The sequence below is a fragment of the Monodon monoceros genome, unplaced genomic scaffold (genome assembly GCF_005190385.1).
Source record: "Monodon monoceros isolate NGI ecotype Baffin Bay Population unplaced genomic scaffold, NGI_Narwhal_1 Super_Scaffold_11, whole genome shotgun sequence".
In the NCBI taxonomy this organism is placed as follows: Eukaryota; Metazoa; Chordata; class Mammalia; order Artiodactyla; family Monodontidae; genus Monodon; species Monodon monoceros.
In genome coordinates, this window is record NW_021703767.1 from 76,494,817 (window position 1) to 76,507,679 (window position 12,863).

The 12,863-nt window shown below is 36.7% G+C and overlaps 1 protein-coding gene across 5 annotated transcripts in view; it reads right to left on the reverse strand.

Moving 5' to 3' along the window:
• CCDC50 (coiled-coil domain containing 50) overlaps positions 1–12,863 on the reverse strand; it is a 66,291-nt gene that overhangs the window by 22,963 nt on the left and 30,465 nt on the right. For 3 of the 5 annotated variants that reach the window (XR_003792298.1, XR_003792299.1, XM_029214012.1), the window contains exons 5-6: positions 5,180–5,297; positions 225–752 (exon numbers count right to left, since the gene is read on the reverse strand). Coding sequence is in view for 2 of the 5 variants with exons in the window: in XM_029214012.1 (XP_029069845.1) it covers positions 225–752; positions 5,180–5,297 (646 nt within the window). In the remaining 3 variants the exon portion in view is untranslated. The remainder of the gene's footprint in view (positions 1–224; positions 753–5,179; positions 5,298–12,863) is intronic. The other 2 variants (XR_003792300.1, XM_029214014.1) reach the window with 2 other exon arrangements.

Consider the following 12,863-nt stretch of genomic DNA (forward strand, 5'->3'; position numbering starts at 1 on the left):
TCTGGAGCTGGAAGAATGTTGTAAGGAATGAGTGTATTCTCTTAGAAGGCAGAGATTTGAGATTAAGTGAATACCTTTTTGTAATATTTGGCTCCAGGATTTATTTCCAAGCCAGGAGCACAAGCCAGAGAGAAAGGACAGGTTGTTTACGATGCTTATTAAATACAGTTGTTTGTATGTATATACACGATACCAGAACTTCCAACGAGGCTGTCCTTTATTACCTGCATCATGGAGTTGGTGCCGCGCCTCACTCTCTGAGATGGGAGGAGCCCTGGGCCTGTGCTTCCATTCTCTGTGCTCACCTTGCCCATGGTTGCTTCTATATACAGCTTCCTTGCAGTGAAGCCCCGCTTTCTGTGAGGCCTTGGGAGAAAGTTGGTCTTGGTGCCTGGACTGTTTTTCCCAATTCCGAGTTCGATGGCTATGGTTAGCCTCCCAGTCTTCCGATTCAGTGCTCAGAAACACCTCACCACTGATCTTGGGGAGAGGAGGTCTTCGGAGCCTCTCATGACCAGATCGTTTCCTTTCAGGCTGCTCAGTGTTAATTTGGGGATCGTCCCTCGCTTTACCCAAGCTAGAGGACGAAAGAGGTTTCTCTGATGAACGATGCTCTTCCAGTTCTTCCAAGTTCTCCTGTGGAGGTTTCGATTTCTGCTTTCTCTGCTTCACAGTCTTTTCCTCACTTTGGAGTCTGTAAGACTTTGAGAAGCCAGAACCCAACTCCCTTGCCCTCCTTGACCGTGGCTGGTCTGAGCGGAGGTGGAGGAATGTGAAAAATAGAAATGCAAGTTAACTTCATGAGTATGAGCTCACTACAGGACAGAGACAGGGCCCAAGTTTAACATATTTTAAAATGAAGAAGATTACTTTTTCAATTTAACACACTGAAACGAAGGGATGAGCATTTGCTGGAATGGTCCCTGCGTACGTGAAGGATTCTGGGTACATAGCCAGAAAGGTAGAAAACTAAAATGAAAGTAAGTGAAAAAAAGTAAATCTGAAAGAAGAGCTTGATCATGATTAGCGAAGAGCTAACACATACTTTAATATTTGCCAATAACAAAAATTCTAGTCATTAAATGTTTAATTCTATTTATAAAACCAATTTGGAACTAGTATATGGGGGAAAATTGAGAGCTGAGGGAGTCTTATAAAATAGAAAAAGAACTAAGCTTTGTGATTCCAGTCAGAGACTTTCAAATATTCTTATTGGAAATAACAATAAATCCGTCAGAATATTGCTAATTTCTACTCAGTCCACTAGAGTGATGAGCCACAGATTTTCGTACTCCTCTGTCCTTTCCCCATAGGTGGCCAAAGCCAACGATACCAGCCATGTTAGAGTTCAGTGTGGAAGAAGAGGGAGTAAAGGAGAATTTTAAGTGAGTAAATGACCGTATTATCTTTGGATAACTCTGTTCCTAATCTCACTTGAAATTCTTCAGAGGAAAAAGTTTAAAAAGAGATGCCATAACAGGATACATAAAAAGGAGTCACTTCCTAAATACATTTCAAAAAACTTTATGATATTTTTTTTCTGGGTATAAAAATACAATATGTGCTAAATATACAAGTCCCTAAGTTTAACACAAACTGCAGAAACAGCACACAGATGGGTGCTTTTTTGTCAGGTCTCATTTAAGAACAAGCAAACTGTGAAAACAAAGGAAGTAAATTAACAATGCACATTGCAAGAGCATATTTATTTTAACGTTTTCTAAGACTTTTACTTTAATTGGGAAGTAACAAAAAGAAATCCTAATTCCGTGGAAAATTGCTAAGATAGCCAAGATTCCCAATTGGAATTAGTCACTCGCTGAACTGCTTTTGAAACAGCTACCGTAATTGGGTGGGATGTAGAAAAAATAAACGACCATACATTTCCTTAGTTATTACGGGTTTTGTTTGCTTGTTTTGGGTTTTTTGTTTTTGTTAAAGTGTGTTATTGTTATCTAATGAAGGAACAGAGGTGGGGAGATGTGTTATATGTATCTCTTATGCCATAAGCTTCCACTAAAAACTCCAAATTGTTTCCTCTTGAGCTTTCCGGAAGAAAAGAACATTTGCCTCAGAGATGACATCTAAATTAAAATCTGTCTTCTAAAAAGTCTGTAGAGGTATTTATCTTCATAATTTATGGAAAACTTATTTTTTACATAAGCAGAAGTGAAACAGAACAATTACTCTCTGTAATAAAATAAAGTATCTACTCTTTTAGCCAAACTGTTATTTTAGGAGTATCTTGACAGCTGAGAATCACTTCACTACTGCTGTAAATTAACATAATACTGACCAGCTACATAAATGATGACCCCAACTAGGAGACAATGGTTTAGTGTTAATACCTATGTTCCCACAGAAAACTGCAGGAGCGAAGCCTGCCTTTAAGCCCAAAAAGAGACAAGAAAGGTTTTGTTTTCAACATGGATTTGTCAAGTTATGACTGTTTTGTTTTTTATTTTTACTTCTTTCTAAAAAGTTAACAAATATTCGTAGTTTTACTTTAGGGAAGTGTGTTGCAAGAATTAGAACAGAGCTGTCACTATGTTTTTACAGAGTTGACAGGAAAACATATTTATTGTGATCACTTGTGATATCTTTAAACCTGGGAAAGAAAAAAAAAAAAAAGAGACAGGGTGGAGGAATCTGTTTGAATCCTTTAAAACCCAGTTCAGTTAAGGATTGAGACTTTTATGTTTCTTGAGACCAAGTTATTTGGCAAATATAATTAACTTCCTTATAGCCAATACATACATACATACATATACATGTATATACGTATACATATATATACACCCACACATATGTTTGCATATATATATATGCATATATATGCAAACATTGGATTTGTGTGCTTCCATGTTTGTCTTTCAAAATAAAATGATTTTTGTTTAAATAGACAAAATACTATGTAGTACACATATTACATTAATATATGTATAAATAATAGTACTTTAGAGTTCGTAAGTCTTCAGAAAAATTATGTTGTTTAATCTTCTCAACATCCATGCGAAGGATTTATTTTTAGAATCTCCATTTTAGAGATGAGAAAAAGGCTCAGAGTGATTACAGGAGATAACTTCCTTAACATTACAATTTTTCTAAGGAATGGATGAAACGTGAATCAAGGTCTAATGACTCCAAAGACCATGACTTAAAGTCTCTAATATGCTTGCAATACAGGTAAGTGGCTTTGAAAAAAAAACATGGATTCATAAATGAATAAGATATACCATTTCAATCGATATAAATCTGACAGATGTTTTGGATAATTTCAGATTTGTAGAAAATCTATAAATGATTATTCTTAAAAGATTAATTTATTAAAGTTTAAGTAAAATGAAAGCTAAAACAAACACTTCTGTAATGCTTTGCTGTGATTATTATAAGACAGACAAAAATCATATTGCACGCAAAGAAGTACAATTAAAGAATATCCCTTACGTGTTGGGAAAGGACCACTGTAAAGAACATAAGGCTGCTTTGTAAATATGAGCTGGACTGCAATACGGTTTCTGTGGAACTCAACTTAGTCTAACTCAAAGGCATATAAATGAAGATCATGTGCTCAGCGATATATCGTCTCCCAACAACAACACAGCTGAAGAGAAATTCCAACAGTACTTTACAGGCACATGCTCAGAAGGTCATTGTTTTCTCTTACTAATCCCCCCCAACTCCAAAAAAGTAGCATATATGCCATTCTCCATAACTTTACAAAAGCAGTTAAATAGAGATTTGTAAAAATTTTAGGTGTCCCTGAAAATCCATGGAATTCTTAACATAGTCTAGAGAGATGAAACAGTATGTCAGCAGTCTGGTCAAAACCACCAGGCTTGAGTCCCAATTCAAGTTAGTATAAGGTTTTAATAGAGGAATGCTAAAATTAGTACTTTAGTGTACTTAATTTACTTACCACCCTAATGTTTTATGCCAGACCACATTTCTAAGATTTTAATTAAAGCTGACGAGTAACTCTTTACCTTCTGACCTCTAGTACAGAAAAATACGGCAATAATTTTTCTTTTTAAATGATGTACTACATTTGATTAGAAAGACCAGCATAAGGAAAATGGCTATCAACAAAGAGCTGAGCATTTTACATATGGAAGAACAACACGCCAAGCAATAAGTAGAGAATCAACCTGCTTACTGATTGTGTTATAGAGCTGAGCTCTACTGATTAGGATAGATTTAGAACACTGTGACTGCAAGACTCAAACTATAATAATCCTATCACCTACATATATGTATCTTTCATTCTACTCATCAAAGACAAATACCTACTTACCTTTTACAATGAAATTATAGAAAAGCAATTGACAATTAATTTTCAAGGGACTTGGGGATTACTGACCTTAAAATCTTTACTCTCTAGAAGCTGCTTTTAGATTTTATTTAGCTGGTATCCTAAGTATAGTCTCCAAGCTGAACTACAATAAATACTGACACTAAAAACCATAGGAAATGTCTTTCCTTTGACAGACCTTTAAAAAGGACTGAACAATATTTGTCAATACTCGTTTCCCAACACACTTTTAAGATAAAGATTCACCACCACCACAAGTGCCACCACCACACCATCACCACCACCACCACTGCAAAAGCAAGCACTAGAGAAGGGATCTCTCTATTTCAGAAACTTTTCTATATGGTAATCAAATAGCAAAGAAAGCATCAAGAGCAAAAAAGGAACAGAGAATCTTAAAATTCAATTTTGTCATCAGCAGGTTAACCCATTGGCCTAGGTTTAAAAGATAAGAAGCATGGAAAGAAAGCTTTGGTATCCAGTAACTGATAAATGTTGTGCCTCCTTTATTATTTGCGCCACTTTGCTGCTTCAAACAGTACTGTCCAGATTTCCTTGAGAAAGATCAAGCCCAGAGACTCATATGCCACTTTTCCACACCCCAGTTTATGTGCTTAGAATGTAATACAACATTCCAAGTAGCAATAGTGCAAAAGAATGCATGACAAATTCTGCTAAACTATATTCAAGTTTTAACAGCCATAAAAATGGCTCTGGTCATCCAACTAAAGAACAGATGAATTTATTAGATAAGATAAAATTCCACCACAAATCTACAGGGGCCCTAGGGTCACTTTACAGACAAATTCAAAGGGGTGTCTTGCAACTGAGTCTAAGGATAGAGTAGGTCATGATGCAAAAACTTACCTCCATCTTCATAGTAGTAACTATCACCATAAGCACTGGCTCCAGGGGACTCTGGAAAGTGTTTTTTTCGCTTTTTCTCTTCCTGTAACTCTTTTTCTTGCAAGAGTCGAGCTATGTCCTGCAAATACAAAGAGAAGGGAAATAAACATTACCAGAGAATGAACAAACTCCATACAGTGACCCTACAGGTCAATGGTTTGACATTCTACTGCCAGGCTTTTGTGGCTCTGCCTCCAGCTAGGCTCTCTAGACTTCCTGATATTAAGCTCCTTCTGTCCAAATGCCACAGATGACTGCTCAATAGGAAGGGCACAAGATCCAGATGAGAGGGAAAGGTTTTTTTAATTGAATTTAAATCTAACTTAACTTGAAGACATTCAAATGTAATGTTCCTAAAGGTGGTTATAGAACAGAATTTTTTAAATACATATTTATGGGCCCTTTTTCCAAGATGATGATTCACTAAGTCTGAATGAGGAAGAGTACCATAATCTATAAACTTTTATAAACTGTATTTACAATGTAATTTGAAAACTTTTTTAAAAGAATTTTTCAGTTGGTTCTCATTTAGCTTTGCATTAGAGGACCACCGTCTTAACTAATAAAAAAGAGAAAACAGTCTTCCTCCTGTCTCCCCTCTGCTCTATCTCCAGGCAAGTTTTTAGCAGTTACTGAGTGATGAGTAATAACATTCTGACTGCATCCCCTAAACGATTACCGTCCCCCATGAAAACAAAGGTATATACAAATAGCTGCAATACAACTGAATTATAAATGCCTCAAAAAAGAGGGTAAAATGTCTATGGGAGCACAAAAGAGGGAATATTATTTCTACTCAAACGGATTAGTTCAAGGCTTTGCATTAATGTTAGGTTTTGAACAAAGAACTGGATTCCAACGGGTAAGGGAAGAACAGAGAACAGCATCAGCAAAGTTATAAATATTTTAATGGGCATCAATCTAGGGAAGAACCAATAGTCCAATTAGAACACTGGATGTGGGGTGTTACAGAGAAAGGTGAGGCTAAAAAACCAGGCAGAAGCTGGATCACAGGTGCCCCTTACAGACAATCTTAAGAAGTCTGGCATCTGTAATGTAAGGGATGAGGGGTTCCTAAAGGTTTTGAGCTAGAAAGTGACAGTGTTCTGAATTTGAAGATTATTTCTATGAAAGGCCCAATAAAATAGCACATAAACTTTATTCATGTACACTTTTTTGGAAAAAAGATCCCTAGCCATTATCAGATTCTTAAAGATCTTACAAATATGGCAACAATACTCACCGATGCAAATGGTAATAATAGCCATAGGTAGTTTGAGGGGCTAACTTCTTTATATTTACAATGAGGAATATAAGATGTGCTCAGATGTAAATGGTGCAAATTTTGGGGCAAGAATTAATCACTATTCTTCTTTTTGCAATTTTCTGAATAAGTCAATGTGAAGAATATACTAAGACTGCAAGGCAAATAAAATTCATCTGAATGACCGAATTTCTCTTATATCAGTGGAGCAGTAAGTTGGATACTGAGGCTAGGTAAATTAGCAAACGTTATCCATATACTTGGCTTTTAATGCTCACAAAATAGCCTTACAAACCTGACTTTATGTTAAGTACATGCCTAAATTCAAACTTATAAATATACTATTAACATATATCCTTTAACTGATTTCTATGCTGGAAACTTCTCATAAGTCTGTAAAATATATACATATATATTTGATAAGTAATCCATGTAAAAGCACTCACAAAATACTGCAGCTCAGAATGAAAGGTAAAGAACACAGTCCCACTTAAAACACAAGTATAATTTTCATGCAAAGAAATCTGAATTTCTAATACTCTGATGGAAAAAAATCCCCTAAACCTAAAGAATATGATGATTTTCTTTTGCTCTTCCAGTTCAAGTCAGAGATGCTTTAGAGACACTGGGACAGAAACATTGACTACTAAAATGGATTTCTTTGGGCCTGAATTGCTTATCTGTAAAATAGAGTCTGAACTACTCAACCTTAAAGTCAAATGTCTTGACACCCTAATGCACCATTGTAATAAATCTGAGAGTGTTACCAGGTGCCATCCCCTGTGCCAGGTTCATTCTATTTGATGTCTTGCAAAGCAATATACCAGTCAGTTAGGAAAAGAGAGAGGTGTGACAAGATAATTTATTCTCGCCAAAGTAATACCTGTTACAGAATTTCCCAAATCCCTATTTATTTTACTGCACAAGTAGGAAGAAAATGTAAACACTTCTCTGAGTTGTCATGTTTACTAAGCACCCAACACTCATTTTCCTAAGTGGTTTGTTTTACTGAAAACAAAAAGTTTCCCTTGATATAACTGAATAAAAATATAAAGGAAAATTACCAGGTCCAACTGCCAGTAGAAATTATTAAACTCTACTCCAGGGACTTTATAATTGCTTTGCTGCTATTGAATTTGGTCCTAATTAATACATAGTAATAAGCCTTCTCAATGTGAAGAGCCAAAGTTGAACCAAAGAGAAACAAAGGTGATGCCTCTTTTGTACAATGCATTAGCTAGTCAAAAGGAGGGCTTTTAACCGAGTAGAGTAATAATAATCATAATGTGTCATGCACCTTAGCACCCAAACCCTTTGCTGTTTTAACCTCTCAGCTCTTTTCTGAGTAAGCTGCTTCTGTCTGAGAAGAACAGCTAGCTAGACTTGAGGAGTGAAAGGAAAATTGCTGCTATATTATAAACTGTGGTTTAGCCCAAGTCAGTTTTCTTCCCTGCTCTCCAACATTACTGCACAATGGGTTTAGTTAGGTGATTTCAATATAAAAAAATTTCCCCTGAAACAAGCTAAAAATGGCAATTATTAGTCACAATGCTTGGATGCAGCTTAGTCACCCTTGACATAAACAACCTCCTTAGTCTTCAGCCTCCTTCCTGTTAAAGGTTAGTCTAGAACAGCATTTCTCAAGCTCCGTTTCTGAGAACACTGGTATCAAAAGTTTCTCCAAATAAACCAGAAAGCATTCAATAGAAAACATGTATTATATCTAACTCTTTAAACACATTAGCTCATTTTAACACTTTGATAAAAGAAAAGTAACCTGTTACCTTCGTGTAACCCAGGAATTTCCAAATTTATTTTGTGACAGATGCCTTTTTGTTACATAAAAAAATATAAACCTTATGAAACTAGTGTTCAATAAAACATAACTTGGGGAAAAAATCTAAAAGAACTCATAAGCCCTTTTGAAGTCACATTCAATTATTTTTTAATTAATCAGGTAGACTTACTTTGGGTTAATATGTAGAAACAACTCTGTTGCATACAAGACTTTCTAGTAAATACATTTATTGAAACAACACTCAACTCTGGAATACTGGAAGCTGTGAGCATAAGTAAGGGCCCAGGTAAGGATCTCTGGAATGCTAGAGGAAAGTTATTTTAAGAAAAACACAGATTTATTGATTCCCTTCAATGGGTCAAACATTCTGCTAGAGACCTCCTATAGGGAAACAAGATATGTGGTCAATATCGTTAATGTTCTTATCTATTAAGTGCTAGAAGAAAAGTGATTAACCTAATGTAAGACACGCAAAGATGAGTGCTCTAAGAGAAGCATTCATACAATCAAGGTGCAATGGAACCCAGAGGAACCCCACGCATCTTTCTCAAGTAGAAGACAAATTACTGAACTGTGGTGCTGGATCCCTTAGGGTATTTTTATGGTTTATATGATTTTATATTAGGGTTACTTCCCCCTTAAAGTTTTCACCTCTATCATACAATAGTACTGGGATTCAAAATGAGAAAATCTTGGGTATAAAGACAAGCTAAAGGAGATCTGAAAATGTGATTGTCAAATGACTGTCAGAAGAACAAAAAAAAGGAAGCCATTCCATTAGATTGCTAAATTTCTTTTATTAACTAGCAATTAATATATTAACATCTAACTCAGTAGGGAGCTCAAAGCAGGAATAATCCCAAAAGGGTTACTCTATAAGACCAGAAAAAGAGGGTAACACCAATTCCATTGCTATAAAAACATCAGTATAACTAGGATAAAAAGAGAGAAGAATTTTCTCAACCAGAAGAAACCCACTCACTCCCCGTCTGGCTATATATGTATAAACCTATTTCTAAAGTGCCAAAACATAGGAAAAAATTTCAGTTGCTAAAATTATTATTATCTGAGCTATTCTCTAGATATTACCAACTTATATAAATATTTTTTTAGAACACAAATTACTAATGACCTTAAGAATGCTATGAAAAAGTACCGTGCCTCACACTAGATTAACTTTTAATGTAAATTGGTTACTAAGTTTATCCCTGAACAGTTCACATTATAAATGGCTCCAAATTGTTGGACTAGTGCCACAGACTTTTCATAACATGGTTGGCCATGCTACTGTTTATTTACGCAAAAAAAAAAAAAAAAAAAGTTTTTCGCAAAAATAGTTTCACATTCACATATATTTGGACCTAGGTTCAAAGACACACATATGTATAAATTCACACACAATTAGTTAAGAGTTTTATTTAAGAATAACTGAGTTAAATCAACTAAACACACATTTCTTGGCTTCATTAAACAACACTGACAAATGCTAAAGCTGTGACCAAAAAGAAAGATCCCAATAAAATTAATCCCCCCATATTAATCACAAACTCATACAGTCCAGTATTACCAAAGGCTACAAGCCCCTTCAACAGGGCACTGAGAGGAAGGAAGGAAGGAAGAGGGAAAGAGAGAAGAGGGAGGGAAAGGAAGGAGGGAGAGGCCACAATGCTGGTAAGAATACAAAGGATCTTTTTTAAACTTTTCTACATCTGTCTCCCCAATGGAAATGCTACCTTCCTTACATCTGTGCTCTGTTAAAAAACACAATAAAATTATACCATAACAAAGCTAGACATGCTAATTCACCCACACAAAGTCGTATAACGCTACTCAGGAACAATGTTGTTCAGAAAACAATCTGTCCCAAGAGGAAAGGGGCCTTGGACCTACATCTGTTTTGGGGGACTAGGAACTACCCAAGAGAGTTGATCCCAAAAATCTCTAAAAGAGATTTGGGTGAAAATCCAGAGAGGAATTTTCCACAGCCCTGCCGTTCAGTAAGAACTCATTAGCTAGGCAGACTCTACAAGGAAGCAGAAGAGCATGGGGGCGGTGAGGAGGGGGGAGAATTCGGACAGTTGATGAGTAACAGGCAATGCAAAGTTGGACAGAAAAATCAGCACAATTGTCTTAGTCTCCCCTATTAGGCACCCTGGACTAAAATAAATAAGGATTATCATACATCCTTCAACATCAAACTTTACTAATGCAGATTTTGTTTATTTAATATTACAACATACTAGTCAGCTGGAAGTCACATTTTTCTACAACAGAAGAACATCTTGGCGGGACAGCCATCTAATCTAAGGCATCAGTGAAAAGTCAAAAAAGTCTGAAAGCAGTTTTTTAAAGGCTAGTCTCACTAAACGTCCACAACTGGATTTCTCATCTCTCACTGCACTGCACTGGGGAAGGGGGAACATTGCAGTAGGTCAAACAATAGTGGAAGGCAGTGTAGTAGGACAGCAGCAAAGCATAAACTCCTGAAGATCCCTCAGATCAGACCACACTAGAACACACCTAAGCCTGTGTATTGTTTCCCCTTTCTAATTTCACGCTTATCTCCCTGTAAGAGAAATCAGAGTTGTTGTAAGGGGCAGAATGGTGGGGAAAACACCTGGCAAGAAAGCAAAAAGGAAAGAGCAACTATTAATTTAATATGTGGCAGAGACTTTATATACTTAATTTTATTTAAACTTCACAACAGCCCTTTGGGATAAGTGTGGAATTACCATGGACTTCTTCAATTTGGAACCTGAGGCTCTACATGGTTAAGTGAGATGCTGAGAGTCTCAGCTAAAAGTTAAATGGATAAGATTCAAACCCAGGATAGTTAAATCCAAAGTCTCTGTGTTCTATGTTGTGTCTCAGTACATCCAGGTCAGAGGCGGTCAGTCAGGAGACTGAACTGTACAGACATTTCTCTGGCATCTTATTGTAGCTTGGGACCAGTCATTTACTTCTTCAAGACTTAATTTCTTCATCTGATAAACGCAGTTATTCACTACACTACACACTTTATATAGTGTAACAATGAGATTATTGTGACTGCTATTTAGATTCCACATGCGTAAAATAAAGTATTTTGGTTTCCCGAATACTGTTTTTCCCCGAAAGGGGTGGGGGGAGGGGGGGGAATTACAGGACACCAGTAGCATTTATAAGAAGCCAACTTCGTTACTCTGTGATATTTAAAATAGAAGCTTTTCTGTCTACAAAACATAACCACTTCTTTCAGTTGCCAGTTTCATCTCCAAGGCAGTCTTGACTATAGAGATGCAACACATCCTGTAGTAAGAAAGAGCTCCTGTGTTGCTAACAGGAAGGATGAAAAGGAATCCTTAATTCCTACTTACAACTCTGATCATCACATAATCATGGTTTGTTTCTTAAAGAAATAGCTAATACGCTCACACCAGGCGTCTCACACTCACCTGGCATTGAACAAGGAGTTCCAGAGGAACAAGGATGGCTCAGTGGAGGAACAGAAGATGCAGGCTGGTTCACTGATAACTCTGATTATATCTATTTAATAGGGTGATCGTATGTGCCAGTTTGCCCAGGAGAGTCCCAGTTTATGTACTTATTAATAGCACCCACTTTAACCCTGAAAAGTATTTCTGAGTATGCAAAATACCATATGGTCGTTCTACTATTAAAAATAATAAATCATTTTTTCCTTATTATAAATCAAGACAATGGCCAAGAACAGCACAATAGGTGTAAAAAAAGCAGACAGAGAATCAATGTAAATTGAAAAGGAACCATTTGAAATGCTGAAAACATAACACAAAAGCAAGTGATCATTAAGCGCAAATTCAAGTCTTCTCACAAACCATACACTACTGCTAATTTTAACCATTTTCAGCTTTAAAAACAACATAGTTTAAAAATATATACAGAATCAAACAGATCATTGTTTTGAGGCAGCATATCGCAGGAGAGTGAAACCATTAACAAAAAAGAATGAGAGCAATGAACAGTCCCTGACTCCTGTTCAGGCTACACTCAAGGTCTGCTCTCCCTAAAGTTGTGGGAATAACCCGCAGACAGACACCCAGTATTGAGCTGAAGCGTCCCTTAAAAATTCATTTATACCAAGAACTTCAGAGCATGATCTTATTCGGAAATAGGATCTTTGCAGATATAATTAAGAGGAGATCATACTGGATTAGGGTGGGTCCTCAATCCAATGACTGGTGTCCTTATAAGAAAACAAAAGGACAAAAAGATACAGGGAAGAAGGCCATGTGACAATAAAGGTAGAGACTGACATGATGCAACTACAAACCAAGGAATGCCAGACAGCCAAGAGCCACCAGAAGCTAGGAGGAGGCAAAGAAGGATCTTTCCTAATAGGTAGCATGGCCCTGCGAACATCTTAATTTCGATTTGCAGCCTTCAGAACTGTGAGACAGTAAAGTTCTATTGTTTTGTATTGTTTTGTTTTGTTTTGTTTTTTGCGGTACGCGGGCCTCTCACTGTTGTGGCCTCTCCTGTTGCGGAGCACAGGCTCCGGACGCGCAGGCTCAGCGGCCATGGCTCACGGGCCCAGCCGCTCCATGGCATGTGGGATCCTCCCA